At 40.1% G+C, this 19,821-nt stretch overlaps 2 protein-coding genes across 2 annotated transcripts in view; one reads left to right on the top strand and one right to left on the bottom strand.

Moving 5' to 3' along the window:
- Positions 1-1,076: 1,076 nt before the first annotated feature.
- On the bottom strand, positions 1,077-15,361 carry DCLRE1A (DNA cross-link repair 1A). The gene is made up of 9 exons (XM_063405284.1): positions 14,947-15,361; positions 11,932-13,416; positions 11,045-11,178; positions 9,797-9,915; positions 8,129-8,272; positions 7,088-7,233; positions 5,974-6,128; positions 2,464-2,605; positions 1,077-1,836 (listed from the first exon to the last, which is right to left on the bottom strand). Exons 1-9 carry the CDS (start codon positions 15,359-15,361, stop codon positions 1,670-1,672), a joined length of 2,907 nt encoding a protein of 968 aa, XP_063261354.1. The 3' UTR covers positions 1,077-1,669.
- A 1,055-nt stretch (positions 15,362-16,416) lies between these two features.
- Positions 16,417-19,821, top strand: part of NHLRC2 (NHL repeat containing 2) — a 30,659-nt gene continuing 27,254 nt past the window's right edge. Inside the window, exons 1-2 of the mRNA XM_063405270.1 lie at positions 16,417-16,784; positions 18,729-18,881. Coding sequence (XP_063261340.1) covers positions 16,622-16,784; positions 18,729-18,881 — 316 coding nt within the window. The 5' untranslated portion in view covers positions 16,417-16,621. The remainder of the gene's footprint in view (positions 16,785-18,728; positions 18,882-19,821) is intronic.

Below are 19,821 nucleotides of genomic sequence, written 5' to 3'. Positions count from 1 at the left end.
AGCAAGAAGATGTCTGAGCTGTGACTAAGATTTGACTCTGGGGTGATTATTCCAGCCTCTCATACTCTATGCAAAAATTAGTCAGGAAAAAGACCCCAAAGGCTAAAAAACCCACACATAAATCCTTAATGATTCAACTGGTAAAAACAATTGCCTGCCAAATAGAATCCTCAGATTTGCTCTGATTTGCACAAGGCATTAATTCAGGTTTGGTATTTGCAAAAGCCATAAAAGATATTTCTTCATACATCCCCAAAAAGGAGTGGAATCCCACAAATGAACACTCCAGTCCAAGACAGTCAGCAGTTCTTGTGACAGCCAGCTAGCACTACGCATGATGTAAAACAAAAACTTCAGATTCCTTTAACTGCTTAATTTAAACTGAAGCATTTAACAATGCCATATGTCAGTGAAATACTCATTCACAGTTCTTTTAGCACAAAGAATCTTTTTGCCATCACTGTCTCAGTTATTTCTCTCACAAGACAGAAATAAAACAAGTGACTTCACATTACAGAGCTTGTCACTCAGACAAGGATGTGTTTATACTTACATTGATCATTGAAGTTTTTACAACATAAAATAGCATTTAAGATTCCAGACAAGCTACTAAGGGGCTGGGGAATGATTCTCTCCATGTGTTTCCATCCTGGAAGTTTGAAACAGTATATATTTTAGTGATTAAAATTTTACTAGTGTGTCTGCATGCACCCACATCAGTACATAAACATCAGGCAGATACAGAAAAAGCAGCACTGGATAATCTGGTAGGAATCAGGGCAAAAAAGGCAAAGTGAAATTTACCTTGCTGCTGCCAGTACTAGTATTTGCCTTTGTTTTTCCAGAATTCAGGTGACAAACCTGTATATAAACAGCTCTGCAAACCCCAGTGGAGATTACATGGTGAGGAACCACCTCTGTGCTTTGAACACCTGATGAGAACTGGCACTACAGAGGACACGAGCAACTTCAGACAAGCAACATCCACAGACATTCACCAAAGACACTGCAGACAGGCTGCTCAGGTTAGCAACTCTGGCTCTGAAAGGAAATGCATTTTGCAAGGAAAGAACACACAGGCATAAGATATATTCTTTATTTTTAAAAAGATCACTAAAAAAAAAAAGCAGAACATCTTGAGCAGAATATAGAAATGTCTTTTGTAAACAACTGTCTGAAGTACATATGCTGCAGGAGCCCAAGTCAATACTCTCTCTGAAGGTTAAGGTTCTTTTAAACAAGATTTAAACCACAGTAGTCAGTTCTGCCTCATGAAATGAGCCTCTCTGAAGCCTGAGTTGACAGCACGTGACATAAGCTTAGTATTGTCTCATTTATTGCAATAACTTATTTTCAGAAAGTACCCTGGACTGTTTAATTCCCACCATTACACATCTGAGCATCTCCACAACCTGAGGAAAATTAAGAGCAGGGGAAAAGGAGTAAGATAAAAATAACCTAAAATATGAACTTGAAAAATGGTAAGTTATGGGGAAAAAAAGTAGCAGATACACAAGAAAGCAAAGTGCCTTTTTTTTCCTTCACCCAAAAATTGGCAGTTTAGTCCTCCCTAAAGAAAGCTTTGTGGAAAAGGGAGATAAAGAAAACTCACAGGAATTCAATTCCCACTCCAGCCTACTTTCTTTGAAATATACATTCTTCCTTATATTTATTTATGCCTACTGCCCTCGGTCATCCAGTCTCTAAAATGCATTTCCATCAAGCTTCTGTCTCTCCAGTCACCAACATTTACAGTGGGGATGATTTTCTGTGGCTTCAACCACTGAACAAAACGCTTCATTTCCAGGTAACTGCTGTGTTCACTGTAAGGAATCCCTGAAATGAAAACAAATCACAGCCATCTGTCAGTCTACTTAGCTTCAACCAAGCCTTCCAGCTGAGAAGTGCTTTAGGTAAAAGGGTTTTTACAATTCCTATTTGGGATCTAAAGTTTATAGCTGAGGTAAAACAACCTCCCCCCATCCAATTTTCCCTTCTAGGAAAATCACCTTGCATTAAGTCACCAAGTCATTCATCAGTGCAAGGCAAGCAACATCAATGACCTGGTTAAAGGAGTGGTAAGGGATTTAACTCCACCCCCAAGAAGAGCTGAGAGGAAGAGACACTCTCAGAAACAAGAAAACACAGAATGAAATCTTGGCTCTGGAACCACACTGCCACCAGCATCAGTCAGGCCAAGACTCCATCCCTGAAGTCTCTACCGGTATCAGATGAAAATCTTTATTTGCATGACAAGGGCAGGACAAAAATTTATGTAAAAATCTGCATTTATGGTGTTCTCAATAACTCATTTCACAGATCTCTCCTGAAGAGATCTGTGCAGTTTCTCAATGAGTTACCAGAAAAAGCAGCAGTTACAAAAATCAGTAGGTGTTTCCAGAACAGAAATAGGAAAAGCATCCACACAAAGCTAAATGCACTGAATCTTTGCCACTCTTGTACCATATATAGTGATTTTTCCTCTTGTCTGAGGCTTGATATCCTCCAGAGAAAGGCATGAATCTGAGTAGGTCCACCCCGTAGGTTTGAAAGCCAGAATATGATCAAAATTCTCAGAAAACTTATTCAAGTGATCTTGCAAGCCCTGTGGAAAAAAAAATAGCATTTACTTAATCCCATTAAATAGCTAATTAGACTAAAGGCTGGCTATTTCATGATGGAGAGGATTCAGACTATGTTTTATTTTCATGTGCTGGTATTTTTTAATTTTAATGATCATCTACCTTGAAGTTATTGATGATAAATATTGACATTTGCAAAACAACTTGTCCCTTAGAATATCAGTTTCCTCATCTGAATTAGGCACATATGAACAGCTATGCATTACAGATTAGAGCACATAAGGAATAATCACACCTTCATATAAAAGTTTCTCCACAAATCATTAATTTCCTCCTCTAAACTAGAGGTCAGCAGCTGAGTGAAGATGGAGGATGGTGAAATGTTGCTTCTGTCCAAAATCATCTGGTTAATTTGCAGTGCCACAGAGGTCCTGACACCTGCTTATGCCCAGAAGTAACCAGAGTTAATTAACCTGCCCCCAAAAAATTACAGCAAGCCAGTGCATGAGCTGACTACTGCTCTGAGCACTAAACCATGTTTTACCACCTCTCCAAGACAGGAAGGAAACCACCTCTCATCTTCTCACTCTAAAAAGAAAATTACCTTGAAAAAGTTCCCAAGCATGTACAATCCTATTTCTGGATAAAGTGAAGTCAGTATCGCTTCACGTTAAAAACAGAAAATCAATTTCATGCGTCTTGTATAAAATCTTACGGGCAAAATCCTAATTTGAAAGTCCTAGAAGGTTACAGAACCCAAAATCAAACTTTATATTAGCAGGAGAGAGGAATACAAAATAAAGACTGATTAAAAAGGAGGGTGGAGGCTGTGATAGAACATTACCCAACCTGTCAGACACTTGACAGCTGTAACACAGGGCAGCAAAAAGCTGCCACATTTAACAGCTTCAGTGCAATGTCCAGTAGCAACAGAATCCATCAAATCAGGTACATAAAAGAATTTTTAAAAACCCTACCACAGCAGACATTTCATTCAGCAAAAGGAATTATGGCTCACTGCTGTGACTTTGGAAACAGTGCTTGTTCAGTCCTCACTTGATTAAAGGTATAACTAGCAGTCTAATTCTCCTTCACACTTCATTTTGGGAGGATTAACATAGATTAAGGTAATTATTCACATATTTGCTCCCCTTGCTCTAATGAAATCTAAATATAGTACTTCAAATGCAGTGATTATTATATTAACAATGCTAATCTGCTTTTGCATTTTGTTATAAATCAAGTGTGCAACATTCACATTAAGGATGCAATTTCAATCTTATAAAAAATTATTTGTGCATTTCAATCTCAAGCACCTCTGAAAGTCTCACCTCAGTGCCAGTACAAAACCTTGCTGAGTTAAACAAGATGAAATAGATTCATAGACCCACAGAACTCAGTTCCCTGGAAAATTTTCCACTGCATAGTGAAGTTAGGCAAAAGCCTCAATTTTTGAATAACAAAAAAATGGTTTGTTGCAGAACCATGCATGCATTTTGGAGAAGACGGCCTCTTTCGCCAAAACAAATGACTACAGTGTTTGCTCATAACAAGTCCATTTTAAATACACATTCCAATTTCTTCGTTTATTGCTTTAGCCAACACTGTTCTAAACCTCCACCCTTTTGAATGGAAAATATATTTCACTGCTTCACCAACTCCTTCAATCACCATGACAGCCTGATATTCAGAGTGTCGCTGAAGTCAGCAGTGTACACAAACAGATTCCAGAAGGTAGGAAAAAACTCAAACATGATTAAATATTTAATTTACCACCAGCCCTAACACCACTTAAACTCATCTGGCTTATTCAAGAACAGCCATTTGTCAGTACATACAAGCAATCCCTGCATTTTAGTGGGGTAAAACCAAATATTGCAGCGAAATACAGCTTCTCTGGGGTTCAAATCAAATATCAAATCCAAAAGTAAGATAAGTCATGAAGTCATCTTTAAGCATTTAAAATTCTCCCCATTTTACTGACTGCACATTCCATCCAGGCACTCCTCCAGCTGCAGCCTCCTTGGCAGCTGGGCACTCTGGAAGTGTCCCCAGCTTACGTGGGCACATCATCACTAATGATGGCATGAGACCACAACTCCTCACCTGAGGGCACAGCCCCAGCACAGAGGGCCCTGCTGTCACAACAGGACTCTGATCCACTAGATCATTGTGCCTTTCATCTTTCCTGGCCCTTTTGAGGGTCCAGGCATGGCTTTTGTCACACTGTAGATTTGTCTAGAGCCTCCTGATCTCAGAGGTGAGACCCTGCATGACACAAGTGCCTCCTCTGGGAAGCACAGCTGCCCTGCAAGTCCAGCTGGGTGAGTATCCATGCATGCTGGGACAGCTGACTCAGCAACCCAGAAATCTGCAGAAGAAACTAAAATAAATTACTGCTTAAGACAACACAACACACTAAAAATAAATCCATACATATTTCCATTACTCATTTTCAGCCCCGCCACAGAAAACATCACGGAACAAAGTTAAAGCATTAAGATACCAAGTTCCATCTCCTGCAGCTCCATCCAAACCATATAGCTTTTTTTACTCCTTTTTAGGTCAACTCTGACCTTGACTAGTCCTGCAGCTAAATACCATCCTGCTCTGAAGGATTTGCTTGAGATGGCACAGCAGGCCTGAAGCAAAACAAGAAAATGAATCTAAGCCTGTAGGGCATAAACAACCACTGGGTTTTTTCTTTCTTCCAGGTTACCTTTAATCTAGAGCCTGCTACTTTACCTTACTGCCCTTCAGTATTTTGTAGTCTATTTAGAATAACCTAGGAATTAGTCATCTTTCCAAACTAAGGAATGCCCAGAAAAAACACTCAACAACAAAAACTAAGTGTCTCAAATCTCAACCATATGTGCATTTGAAATCAACTTAGATGAAATAATGTTTTAAATGGTTCAAATTAAATGTTTAATTGGTTTACTTGCTTTTGTGACAAATATTAGAGAACTGGTAGCCGGCCATGTTCATAGGCTGCATCAAAACAGAGGCTCACAGGCAGAAAATCCTTTTAGACTTTTCCTACACTGGACCAGGTAAAAGACAGGCTGAAAACAGGAACTCCATGTCACAATACATTAACTGCTAAGAGGACACATCAGGCAGTCATTACATAAATCTACTTCAAAAAGGCCTGCAAAGAGCAGGTCTTTGAACAAGCCTCACCTTATCTTGTACGAGCACCACATCATGTTTGGAGAAGTTATTAATGTTTAATTGCATTTGATTTTCAATGTATTGCTACATGTCAAAGCTCCACTAAATAAATATGATCTGACAAGAGGTTAAAAAGCACCAAACACAGCACTGGTTGGGAGAAGCCAAGAGAATTTCCCAAGTAGGTTCATCAACAGAGTCCATTTTCTGAACTTACCTTAAAATTAATTTGCATCATGGGAAGAACATGAAGCAAAGTACCCTTCCAGTCCACACTGATGAGGGAATTCACAGCTGCTGACTCCAAGCACTGCAGGGTTTTGTACTTGTCACGGGACACACTTGCTTTTGAGCCCAGAACTTCAGCTATTGCTTTAGGATTCATCAGGAAGAAATCAAATAAAGAAAATTGTAAGAGTTCTTTTTTGGCTTGTTTTGGAGATAGTCCTGATCACTGTACAAGATAATTTTTATTATTAGAAAAGAAATCCATATTCAATGGGATTCATATGATAGTGTTTTGTATTCTAACATTAAGAAGAGAATCCTATAATGGGTGTTAAAAACCTTTGTCCCCTACATTTTAGCAGAACTTTTTATGACAATTGGAAAAAGAAGGAAAAATACCTTGATAAATTCTAAGTCACGTTTCTTTGGTAGAATGTTACTGAGGTGAACTGGTATTTATTCCAAAGATGCCAGAAAAGTGCAGTTTTTGGAATATGTGACAAACAGCCCACACTGAAGACAGATTAAATTGATGACTTTAAATATACATAAAAGCACAAATGGTGCACACCTGCCTGCTCTGAAGCAGACATTTGGGCAATCATGTTGGTTCCTGGTTCTAAAAGTGAGTGAAGCACAGCACATATCTTCATTTAGTCAGAAAAGATATATAACAAACTGGAAAGAAAAACTCAAAATAGAAGTCTAAGTTTAACATCCCTTTGCTGTTTCTTGACAGCATGAAACTATTAACAACAAAAAAATCATAAAGACCTCATTTATTTATTTTTGTAATCACCATTAGCAATTTTCTCACCACAATCAATTAAAGAGGTTCAAACAGTGAGTATATAAAACTGGCCACGTGTATATTCAGGGTGGGGGGAAGGTTGCAAACATGGTAGAACACTATCTCTTTCAGAAAGTCAAAACTTATTGATTAGAAAACTAAAAAAATAGCAAGAGGATTATTAAACATTTAATTTCTTCACACAATATCTCAATATTCAGACTAAACAACATTTTATACCTTCAAGAAAGCCATCTTGTATCACTGAATTAGATATTAAGTTAGTTATTTGATCCAGCACACTTTTACATACCTAAGAAAACTTTTTCTTTTCCAATGGAGTAAGTGCCACAGACAACTAGAGTTCGTGGGTTTAAAGTCACAGTCTCAAAGGCAATGTTGACAGCAAACTGGATAACCTCTTGTTGTGAGGGGAATGTGTATTCAGGGCTACAGTATCTGGGGCATGGAAACAAAATACATCACTTTGTTACAAAAAATAAAAGACATCTGAAATTACCATGAAGGCCCTCAAAACTCCATGTACACAATAAGTGAAAAAGACATTATTCTTCTGTATAACTGCAGTCTATTAGAAACACTGAGGTGCCCAAATGAAATTGTTGCAACAAAAATTACACTGAGCATATCAGTGTTTTCTCTACAACTATTCACTCTCTGACAGTGAATTCTACATTTTCCTCTTCACAAATACCAAATGCTCTTGCAAGCTAGATATTTGTATCACGTCCTGATTCTATCCTTATGTCTATTTTTTGTCATACACACAAACCATAATGTAAATCGTTACGCATTCACAGAAACACATGGAACAGAAATAAAAGTCTGCAGCTGGGCATTAGTCACCACTCACAAAAACAATTTTATAAACATGAATCAGAGAAAGGTCTAATGAAAATCCCCAAAACTGATTCAGCCTTATGGCATTCCTTCACCTTTGAATTCCTTCAAATCTCTTTTTGTAATAGAGTTGAGTCCACTGAAAACTAGTGTTCCATAAACCTCCTGGTTTAGAGTGGAGCACTTAATATATGAGTTTTGACACCCAGAATTTAATACCACTTATAAATAATATGGTGATCTGAGCAAATATTTCAGCATCTTTTCCACCACCCACCTTCATTATCTAATGTAACTGCACAACCAATAAACAAGCTACACATACATGGACTCCTAATAAATATCTGCTTTTATTTAATACTGAATAGTGCTAACAAGTGTTATCACAGCAATACCATTTACACTTACATTTATTTGGTTCATGTATAGCCTTACTAAACTGAAAAGACTAAGAATAAACAACAACAAAAAAATGCATTTCCAGACAACTTACGTGGTATCAAGGTAAAGGGTGTGGATTTGCTGGCCCATCAGAGCAGGATAGCGCTCCATGGAAGGGTCTGCCCTGAAATCCCCTGTGTGCAGAACAACAGCTCCACTTGGCAGGTAGAAAAGGATCATTGTTGCACCTGGACAACTGAAACAAACAAAAAAACCCACACAAATTATGTCAATTCTTAATATTGATAAACTGCTTGAAGAGATAGACCACCCTTCTGTAGTAGACACACCTGTTGAATAGCATTTTAAAATGATAGTTACTATGCAGGCTAATTTAGCTAGAAATTCCTGATTTCTAAAGGAATTCTGCAGCTAATCCTATGGCCACACACAAGCTTGACTTAAGTTCTCATCTGAGATGGAAAGAAATAAAAATAAAAACACATCAACTGTAAAGCAATCAAACACTAATTGCTTTTTTGGGATGCCTCACCTTCTAGGCATGACAAAGAACCTGCCTCAGTGCCAATCATTCCATTATTTGATTCAAAGGGGAAACAGCACACCAAAGAGAAGCAACATTCTTGTTCAAGAGAAACAGAGTTGTATTGCTGCAGATTCATCTTCCTTCCTGCACGACTTACTGGAGCATTTTCTTTTAAACTCTATTTGCAGATTTTAAATGCCCTAGATCCAGAACTCCCTGGTTATAAATACAACTTCCTTACTGGTGACAGTGAATCCATCGTGCCTTCTGCAGTTGCTTGCCAAAGCTTTCTGAAGGGCAAAAGCTCAGATTGGAAAACCTGAGTGGGACTATTCTAGATACATCATCTGCAAAGGGTAAATAAAATCCCCAAAAAAAGGAAAACTGGCATGAAACAAAGTTAAAATGACAGAATTGGTGAACTCTTCAGGAAGCTGAACTTCGTAGCTGAGGTATGTATGGCTTTTAAACTGGAGCAGAGAACCAGAGGGACAAACAGGAAAAATGAGAAGTATACAAATTACATAAGCAACAAAGCTTCCATTATTCCTAGAGAGGGTTCTCAGAGGACTTTATGGAGTTTTATCTCTCCAAGTATAAACAAATCCCACACTAAACAATGTTCAAACCAGCTGTGACACAGTCCTGCATTTCAACACATCTACTGTAGGGAAAGGAGTCTTCCTCTAGCCCCTGGCCAAAAAAAGTACCAAGAAGCAGAAAAACAAGAGCACAGGACTGGAAGCCAGGTGCTACTGAACTTCAAATCCAGCATTACACATAGTGCCAGTCTAATAGACAAAAATCTCACCCTTTATCACCAAATTCATTAGAAATCTTCTCCAGATTTCAACAGCCTTTTCTTCAAAGTTCAGTTTTCACAAGGTTAGCTAGGTTATGTCTCTCACAGGATCCAAGTACTACATTTTTCTTTAGCTCAGGATTTCCCTGTCATCAGTTCAAGCTACAGAAACCTAATGTATCTGATAATCAAATCTACTGGGTTCCCAACTAGACACCAAAAACCAGGAAGTGTCCAGACCACTAGAAAATCATTCAACCTCTCAATAAACATAAAAAATTACGGAGCTACATGTGCTTAACACAATGTACACAAAAAAAAAAAGTTAAATTAAATTCAAAAAAGCCTGTTTCATTTTTGAAGATAACTCACCCATTTCAAAAGCTAACTACCTGTAAGAAATTCTCTCCAAGAAGTGCAGTGATACCTACTGATTGGCATCGAGCAAGAGCACTTTGATCCCATCAACCACACACTGTGTGTCCATCGGCAGCACGTGCACGTACTGCTCCTGCACTCGGAGCTTGCTCTTCACCAGGTTGCCAGTTACCTGGAACACAAAGAGGATTCAAAATGGGAACAAGATCTAAAAGAAGCAGTGCCCGGTTCTGGCTGGCTTAGAGAGAAATTATAAGGCCCTGGGCATAATCAAGCCTTTCAGCAGCACTTCACTTCTCAAAAGGAAAAATGAGAAAAGCTGTCTTTAGATAGCAAACTTTTAAAAGGCTGTCAACAGGCTATGGATTGGAATCAGTGAGGACACAAAAAGGGGGAAGAGGATCTGTTGCAGACTATCGAGTCAAGAGGAAGAGGTGGGTGAAACCTTCTTTAAACGAGTGAAGAATTTTCCAGATAGCCAGCCCCTGGATCTTTCATGGAGGACAGCAGTCACTCCAGCTGCAAGGGCAACACAGGACACAAGCATTCCAGGGAAACCTCCAGAAAAAATCTTAAATAGTTTTTTTGATGCAAGCTCTGGATGTGTTGATCAGGCAAGGTGCCTTATGTTACAAGTCAAGAAGAGCTGGTTGGACACACAACAGCTAATGGCAGTCGTGGCCGTTCAGCAGCCTGAAGTACAGGACACAAAGAATCAATCTAAAATAATCCCACTTGCTTAACATGGAAAACAGGTGGTTTATGCAGAATCTATTTCACACTTCCATCACTGGAATAGATACACAAAATGAAGCCAGATTCTTCAGGATGTACACACACACACAAAAAACACCAAGCTACAATGTCAACTTGCAAAATCAGAAATTTCAAATGTATTATTAGGGGGAAAATAAAGCAGAAAAGGTAAGCACTGCAACAAATTGCAAGGAGACATAGTAAAATCTGGCCTATGCTCAAAATTTGACTGACAAAAGACTCCCTGCAGTCTGATCTAACTTTGAAGGTAGACCCACATTGTGCAAGAGATTGGTCTATGTGAACTCTAGAGATCCTTTCTAAACCTGATTTTTTTTCACAGTATCTAATAAAGCAAATTTCACTGATCCTCTTGATCACTCAGATCAGGGTAAGGATCTCTCACCAACAAAATGCACTTTCCTCTGTACATATCTACTGACCCAACAAAGGAGCCACTGATCTTCTGTTTACTCCCATCAGTACAAAAGTGATTGCAGCTGCATATGGATATGATGGTATCTAGCAATCTTGAAAAACCTTACCTTGTTACAGTAGATTGGAAACCTGAAGTTTTTTGTTAGTCCACAGTAGTGGTCAGAGTGAAAATGAGTAAGGAAATAAGCTGTGCAGCCCTCAATTTCTCCATACCGGAAGGCATCAACTGTAAAACCAGTTCCTGCAGCAATGAGGGAAGAGAAGCTAGTCAGCAAACATGTACAGTTCACAACCAATTTCTAACCAGATGTGGCTTTTGTGTTCTTTCTTTCCCATTAAAAGGTAATTGTTACTCTGCATACACTTGAAGGAGCCACTTAAAGATTAACATGTTTTGTGTAACAGTCAAGAGTTGCAAAAAGAGATTTTCGCTTACTAAAATAAAAATTTCACCAAATGTTCACAAACAAATACTTTAAAAGCCTCCCAAATATGTTCAGCTGCCCTCTTATACAGATGGCAACTGGTTAAGCAAATAAGATAAATTTATCTGAATTCAACTGGTATTTTTGAAAGTTCAAACAGATTGAAATCTAATACTAATGTCTTAACACAAAACAGATAACTGCAGCTTAACAGAATTGCATTTTGCAATCAAACCGCAATTCTTCAATTATCCTAAATTTAGTATTTTCCTTAAAGCATGCAATAACATAATTATTAAGCAAGCAACCTGGAGTCTTCAAATCTCTCTGCTGAGACAAAACATGCCTAACTTGCCATTGTATGCTTTCAGTGTTTGAATAAAGATGTTGCAAATAATGCAAAATATTAATTTCAGGATTTAGGAGCATGTATTAACCAGATTTATTTTAAAAATAAATAAAGAAAGTAATTATCAAGAATAAAAATACTGAAGTGTAAAGTTAGGACAAAAAGACAACACTCCAGTCAAAATAAACCAACCTCCATAAAAAGCCAAGTTACGTCTCACCTGGTATTTTCTTGTAGAAGGGGCAGTGTTTTTTACTTGGTTCTTCACCTGTAGTAGGTAATTCTTTAATTTTTTTTCTCCACCTTCGTTTGCCACTAGGAGGTACATCTGCAATGGCTTCATTTTTATTCGAACTTTGTGTAACTGCTTCCACATCTTCCACAGACCCCTCAGCCTTCCTTTTTTGCTGTCTGGGCCTCTTTCCATTAGGAGATACTGAAGCTGGTATCTGCTTTTTCTCATTCAAACATGCCTCTCCTTTGTGGTCCTCCTTTGCTTTGGGTTTTAACCCAAAGAAAACACCAATGTCCATTTGTTTAAGTTCCTTGGCAGGACTAGATTTAGTGTTCTTAGTTGGTAAAGAAAGAGATGGCGCTGATTTAGAAGAGATGGGGCTGGGAAAGGCCACAGCAGCACTACTGTTTCCTTTTTTCTTCACTGCTGTCTGCAAACTTTCCTGGCAAACTGTTTTTTCAATTGCACTGGCAGTCATTTTATCTGTGTGAGTTAAAATGTTACTTGGCTCCCTCAAAACATTTCTCTTCTGTGTCAGAAGACAGCCAGCATCTTCTCTGTCCAGCAGTGATGATGTCTCAGTAAAACTCATGTATGCAGAATCCAAAGCACAAGCACCAGCACCTTCTGACTCTGTGGTTCCTGCTTTAGCAGCAGAGCAAATCAATTCTGGCGGTTCACCCCCCTTGTAACTAGAAGCAAAAGAGGATCCACTGGCTACCACCCCTTGCTGAGGATCTAGATGTTTCAATATATTTTCCTCCTCACAGAGGGTTTTTTTAGTTTCGGAATTTTCCATTTTTGTATGCTCATACTGAGGCTTCCTCTGTAAGAGAAAACCATCAAATGTTTTAAATGCCACAGAATTAGAGTCTTCTTCTGAGATCTGCACTTCGAATAATTTATTCTGTGATACTTTTGATTTCTCCTCCTCTTCCTCTTCACTTTCCTCAAATGTACTTAGTGGAGAGTAAGAAATTCCACAGTCATTGAAGTCCACTCCTGACTGTAGCAGACTTGGCTGACTTGTATCTTTCTCAATACACAGATCTTTTCCTGTTTCACTTTCTTGAGAGGATGCAAAATCAAAAAATTCAAATTTACAATGATTATCTGCCGTCTGTGGAAGCTGGAGTGTCTGCTGAGGTTTTTCAACACCTGCAAAAAAGGAAGTACTTCCACTAATTACATTTAGAGACTTCATTTGTGGTGAATTCCGTACCACTGATGCACAATCATTTGGGAGGTGCTTTATTTCAGTAGAGGGTTTCTCATCCTGTGAGGCTTCCTCTGCATAACTTGAGGAACAGCTGGGCTTTGCAGCAGTAGAATGTGTCATCTTCATCTCCACAGTGGTTCCCAAAGGGTCTGCAAGGTACTCCCCTGCCCTGCTTGCTGCAAGCAGAAAATGGCTGTAACGCTTGTAGTGAGAGGGAATGGTGGAGGTGCACAGCAAACCATCAGGACACTCTGGGGAAAGAATTAAATAGACACGTAATGTTAACACCTTTGCAAGTATAGCCAGCATAGTTAAAACAAAAATCTCACATGAAACAACATGTATGAGCTTTTTCTCATAAATACAGCTGCTGGAGGACAGAAGGCACAAGTAAAAAGTAATTTTCAAGGTGCAAAGGCCTCTTGCTCTGAGCTGAGAAATGAGAATGCTTGCAGCCTAAAACCCACCAGCTGCTGCTCATACAGCACTATGTCTGAGCTACACAGCCCATTAACCACAAGAATACCTGACCCTGTTTCAACTCTGTGCTCCTGTAACCACACAGCTTCAAGTTTAGAAATGTCACATTCAAGCAACAAGCTCAGAGAAGCAGCACCAGAAACAGCCAGTACATTTCCAATGGAAGTAACAAACAAATCACATCTCAACTCCGAATTAATCTGAAAATCCACTTCAAAGTGGCTGATATTACACACTAAGAAAAAATAAAAGTTGTCTATTTACCTATATGAAGAAAACATTCAGCATTGAAATGCTAGGAAAGAAAACCATAGCTCTTCCCACTGACAGTTTGTCAGCCTAACTTTTCAGGCTTTTAAAGTAAATGCATAAACCCATCAGAAGGATTTTTCACCTGTTGATTATGGGAGTAAGATGGAAATGAGTTGTTAAAACACCTGCCTTAAATTAAAAGCACTGCCAAAACCAGCATGAAAGGACTTAAATTTCATTGTTCTGAAGAAGAAACTTTAGGAAAGTTATCAAAATATAAAAAGGAGAGTGGTTGCATTACCTAAAACAGCCTTTACTCACATTGCCTGCCTGTATGCTTTCTGTTTTACAAAAGTTATGAGGTGTATTAAGGACGTAAATTGGATACCTGAATCTATTCAGATATGGTATTTCCCCATGAAACTAGCATTTGGAATGGGTTGGTTTTATTCCTCTTGTACAGAGCTCAAAAGAAACAGTTGTCTCATGATACAAGAAAGTTAATCTCTATTTTTATATAAAATTTCTAAACCATATTGGCACACAAGCTAACATTTCAAGTAAATTTGCATATTTCAGCTTCCAAATGTCCACAGACAACTGAACAAATCACATATCAACATGGATACACGATAATAAAATCTATGTCTATAGAAAATCTGTATCTTGATCTCAAAAATAGCACCCTTGTGCCTGAAGGTTCTTTTCTGACATTGACTGACTAATTGTAACAGGTTTCATTATTTTAATATGCACCTTCAGTTCATTCAATGAAATACTAAAACTTGATAAACAGTCATAAAACCTTCTCAGAGTTTTGAGATTAGATTCTGAAATGAGATTTTCATGACAGATTTCCATGTTCTTCACAAATAAGCAAAAATTTCATACAACAATAGGACTGGCCAGTAACAACATAACAACCCATGACAGAAGCCATACCAATTACCATTTCACATTTTGAGCTCAATTTTAAAAAGGTTTGCAGCAACATTTCATGGGATGTCTGCAACTTGTCTCTGACAGCTTTTTCCTTACTCTGTTCATACCTTTCTCAGCAGGTCCTGGAGTTTCCAAACACTCATAGACATGCCACTGAGGAGTCTGGACCAACAGCAAGGAGAAAGGCATCTGGCAGCTGGGACAGAATCCATCGTGAACGGGCTTTGCACTTTGTGAGCTCTGTTCTGCCAGGCTGCTCACGCTTTCCTGGGAGTGCACACTACTGTCTTCCTTACACTGATCCACATCCTGACCTGCCCGTGAGCTCTGCTTGGTTTTCTGAGGTGTATCAGTCTTTTCTGTGGATTTCTTTTTCCTATTTCTCTTTCTTTTTGGCCTGCCCTTGCCATCACTTAATTCCTGTACAGGAGTAGAAATGCTCTGTGAATTACTCTGATGCTTTTGCTTCCTAATGGATTTATACTCCCAAATGTCCTCTTCCAATAAAGCATCTTCAGACATGGCAACACATGAAATATTCCCCTTTCTTTTAAGCAACAGTTCACAAACCTGCCTTTCCTCCTGCTAATGTATTTTGTCTTCCCCCCACTCTTCACTATCTGAGGAAAAGCTCCAGAAGTCCATGTTAAAAAAGCAACACTGGGCCACAAACCAAGCAGCAGTCCCTGATGGGACACGAGCATGGTGGATCCTATCCCAAAAATAATTTAATGAGCGTCTCTTTGTGGATATGCAATTTCTCCTGTCACACAAGGCCCGAGCCTGCAAAGCCTTCCAGGGTGAGCCATTTCCTTCAGCTTCCCCTCCGCATCGTAAGCTCCACCCGGCCTTGGCGAGGGCAGGAAGATTTTAAAGATTTAAAAACAAAACGAGGAAGAATTCAGCTACGGGATCGCTGTCAGGGTGTCCTGGGATGCTCCTCCGGAGGGTCCCGGTGCTGCTCCACGGTGTGTCCCAGCACCTCCGAATATCCCGGGATGTTCCCTGGGCTGTCCCAGCACCTCCGAGTGGCCGGGATGCTCCCTGCGATGTCCCGGTGCCCCGAATATCCCGGGATACTCCCTGGGCTGTCCCAGTACCTCCGAGTGTCCGGGATGCTCCCTGGGCTGTCCCGGGTCCCCGAATATCCCGGGATGCTCCCTGGGATGTCCTGGTGCCCCGAATATCCCGGGATACTCCCTGGGCTGTCCCGGGTCCCCGAATATTCCGGGATACTCCCTGGGCTGTCCCGGATCCCCGAATATCCCGGGATGTTCCCTGGGCTGTCCCGGGTCCCGCCGGTGCCGCGGGTGGCGCCTCCTCCGCCGTTTCCCGCCGCGCTGCTCATTCGCTTCCGCAGGTTCGTCACCGCTGCTGTCGCTGAACTTCTCCGCTTCTCCTATAGTACGCCTCCCACAAAAGCCCCGAATCCCACCGTTTAAATTATTGGAGCTTTGTTTCGACTTTTTCCGGTGCTGCTCAATTTTTGAACATCTTAAAAACGCTAAAGCAGCCGGGCGGGGAACACGGGCTGTGTTGAATCTGCTGCGCGGGAATCGCCACCGTGGGCTCCCCTTGGGAATGTGCTGCTGTGGATACCAAGGATACGTAAAAAAGAGGGAATAAGTGAGGACGTCCAGCTTTAGACAGACGAGTTATTGCGTGTCTGTGCTTTGTGCTTTATTTTCTTTTCCAGTCCTGGTTTTCCGCCCTGGCGCCGCGGGCGGTGCCGAATGTGCGGCGGTGAAGCGCCAGGCCGATAAACAGCGCCCGGGTGAGGCGATGGCGGCGGGCGGGCTGGCGGGGCTGCTGCCCGCCCAGACACAGCTCGAGTACGCGCTGCTCGACGCTGACACTGCTCAGGAGAAGGAGAACCTGGTCTACCAGTACCTGAAGAAAATGGACAGCCGCGAGCGGGACCTGACGGTGCCCGAGCTCGGCGGAGGTGGGTGGCGCGGCCCGGGCGGGGCCGGGGTCTCCCCGGGACAGGCGGCGGAGCCCCGGCTCGCCCCGTGAGGGGTTTGCCCGGAGGTGCCGCTGCCGGCGAGGACCGGGCAGGGCCGGCTCCATGAGCCGCTGTTTCAATGGCACTTGTACCTACAGGAAATGCCACTTCTGGAGCAGCAGGAGCGAAGGGCAAGGCAAAAAAAGCCCTTTAAACATCTGCTACTAGCTGCAAAAACACGTTCTGTAAAGCTTCTCTTCTAAATCTGTTCCCATGTGTACTATGTGTTTATATCTGTCGCCTGTGGTCATAGTGAGAACCTTACTAGCTGTGCCTGTGTTCTCCTGAGCTCTCCGGTTTCCCGGAGCATCTCTCAGGACGTTCCCAGCTCTCTGTCATGTCCCCATGACTTAGCCGCGCTTGTCAATTTTCTTGCCCCTGGTAATACATACTGTGCTGGAGATGTCATTCATCCTTCTGCGATAATATGCCTTTTTCACACATTTCTGTGTCTCTCCTTGTGCCAAGGGGAAAATCAAAAGTTGAGTCTTGTAAGATCTTGCAAGTCCTGCTCAGGATCTTTCTAAAACCTTTAAGTGGCTCCCTGCAGCTGCGGGAGCTCACATCATACTGCAAGACAGAGGGCTCAGAGGTGAGTTTAGGGTTAAAATCACACATATCATGGGAGTGAATTATGACTTTTAACCAGTGGAGTACAAGGAATGCTCTCTCTGTCTAGATTTGGGACCCTGAATTGAATTTTAGCTTTTGCCATTAATATTGTTTCCGTGTTCTGTCAGGCTTATTTTCTCTTCTAAAGAGTTTCAAATAAGTAGCCAATCTCTATGAAAGGTGATTTTCATTCTAGTGAAAAGGGGAGAAATGCTGTAAAGTATATAAACTACCCTTTTCTTTGGAAAAGTGAACAGCAAAGCGCCTACACTGTGGGAATAGTGCATATACTTGAATTATTCTCATTATTCTCACCAAAACTAAATGTATATGCATCCATTTATGTTTATAAGTATATGGAGATAGAGAACAGTCCCCTTTTAGTGAAACACAAAACAAGCCTCCTGCTGACTTGAGTAGGAATAACTTCTGGAGCAGTAAGGACTTATTTTCTGAAACTGTCAAAGTGAAAGTTCAAAAACTAGTTAGCTTTGCATTTTATCATAACTGTCTTTTCCCTCTATACTTTTCAGAAATGTTAAGAGATAATACTGGCAGACCACATTCTAGGATATTTATTCCATATCTTGATACCTCTAATGGGATCAGAAGAGGAAAGAATGTTTTCATTTCTCATGTCAAGTGGTTAAAATAAATGATCAGGACTACTGTTGTGCATATCTGAAAAAGTTGTATGTCCTCCCATGTGACAGAATTAATTGATACCTGTCATTTCAAACTTTGAAAATCAAGATCAAAGCTACAAGCACAAGAATATTCCAATGATCTCTGAAATCAGTTCTTTACAAAACTGTGGGAAAAAAAATCATTAAGAGTTTAACACTGTTAAACTTTTAGTAGCCTTTGTGTGAGTCTTAAATAATTGATTGTTACCCAAATGGCATTGTTGGGGGTTGAATAATGTAGATCATGTTTTAAAATGTATGAAATTTTTTTGAGGTTTACATGTTCTTTCAATTGAAAAGTGCCTACGTAAAGATACAAACTACACTTTCATATTACAGTGAATCTTATTAACTATATTTTCATTTACTAATTATGAATTTTTGATGTACAGTACATAATTAGGAAGAATTGTGGAACATAAGGATGAGTTGGATAAATAAATTACTTTTTGTTTGCTTTTCTACCAGCATAAAAAGGGATCTCAAACTCCTTTTTTTTAAGGTAAAAGTGGCAGGAGCATTGTGTGGTGTTGGTGCCTTTCCCGACCCTTCCCCTGACTGGCTGTCACTGTTCTCTGAATTCCAGATCTGCAGTGGTTAAACACTGAAGGTCCAATTTCTCTTCACAAAGACCTTTGTGGAAAAGTTGTGGTGTTGGATTTCTTCACTTACTGCTGCATCAATTGCTTGCACCTGCTGCCTGACCTCCACGCCTTAGAGCACCAGTACTCTGATAAAGGTAAAAGTGCTTTGGCTGCCTCAGAATAGAATTTCCTGGCACTGTTGCAGGCTCAGGAGCTGAGTCACTTTGTTGCTGGTTACTAAACTGCTGGCAGTATTTCAGAGGTGTCTAAAAATGTCTTCTAATCTTTTAAGTAGCCTAAAAAAGGTGGCTGTGTGTACTTCCATCGCATTTTTAAATGGGGTTAAATAAAGTATCTGTTGTGTCTGTGTAATTAGACAAACAGGGTATGTGCTTAAAGCCCAAATCTGATACCTCTATAAATAAGGTGACTTTCAATAAGCTACTTAAGAATCTGAGATACAGGCTCAAAATGAATATAAGTGTGTAACTTTCTACCCTTGACTAAGGAACCAGCTTTGAGAAGAATATAGTAAAGGTGGTAGAATGGATATAAGACAGGTGGTAGAATAGGATATAGATTACTTTTTTTTTCATTAGAACTGAAATAACAAAATATGTAAGCTTGATGTGGAATTTTATCTGGTGATTTTGTTTTAACGTGGTTCAAATGCCCTTACATGGAACATGTTGAAGCTTCAGCTGTGTGATCACCAGACACTAGAAATTTAAACACAGGAGGCTGTAATGTTAGGGTGATCCTAAATTGCTATAAACATTATAGTACATGTGCCATAGTCCTATTGTCTGGAACTTCAGGAGATCTGTTTCAAAATGAAGACTACTTTCCATAGGATTGAATGTCGCCCAGCATCTTTATCTGATATGCTCTCACTGCTGTCTTCAGTGGTGCTATTTCTGTATTTCAAGTGGCATTCAGAAAGTTATTTTAAACCCTAGTGCATATTCAGTTCGTGTTATCAGCAGTCCAGAAATTACTTCTATAAGAGGAAGTACATTTTAATATTCAGAAATAGCTTGGCATAAATCCAGTGTTGTGCTCTGCTGCAATCCTTCAAACAAGGTGTTTTAAATG

The sequence above is a fragment of the Prinia subflava genome, chromosome 9 (assembly GCF_021018805.1).
Source record: "Prinia subflava isolate CZ2003 ecotype Zambia chromosome 9, Cam_Psub_1.2, whole genome shotgun sequence".
Classification (NCBI taxonomy): domain Eukaryota; kingdom Metazoa; phylum Chordata; class Aves; order Passeriformes; family Cisticolidae; genus Prinia; species Prinia subflava.
This window is presented reverse-complemented; position numbering and strand designations above follow the sequence as displayed.

Bases quoted from the DNA above. Each gene is read 5' to 3' on its own strand.
- DCLRE1A (XM_063405284.1), bottom strand. From the start codon at position 15,361: ATGTCTGAAGATGCTTTATTGGAAGAGGACATTTGGGAGTATAAATCC. The intron at 8,273-9,796 runs GTAGGTATCACT...TGTTTGTTTCAG, and splicing joins CTCTTGCTCGATGCCAATCA to TTGTCCAGGTGCAACAATGA. The intron at 7,234-8,128 runs GTAAGTTGTCTG...TCCATGCCCCAG, and splicing joins ACCCTTTACCTTGATACCAC to ATACTGTAGCCCTGAATACA.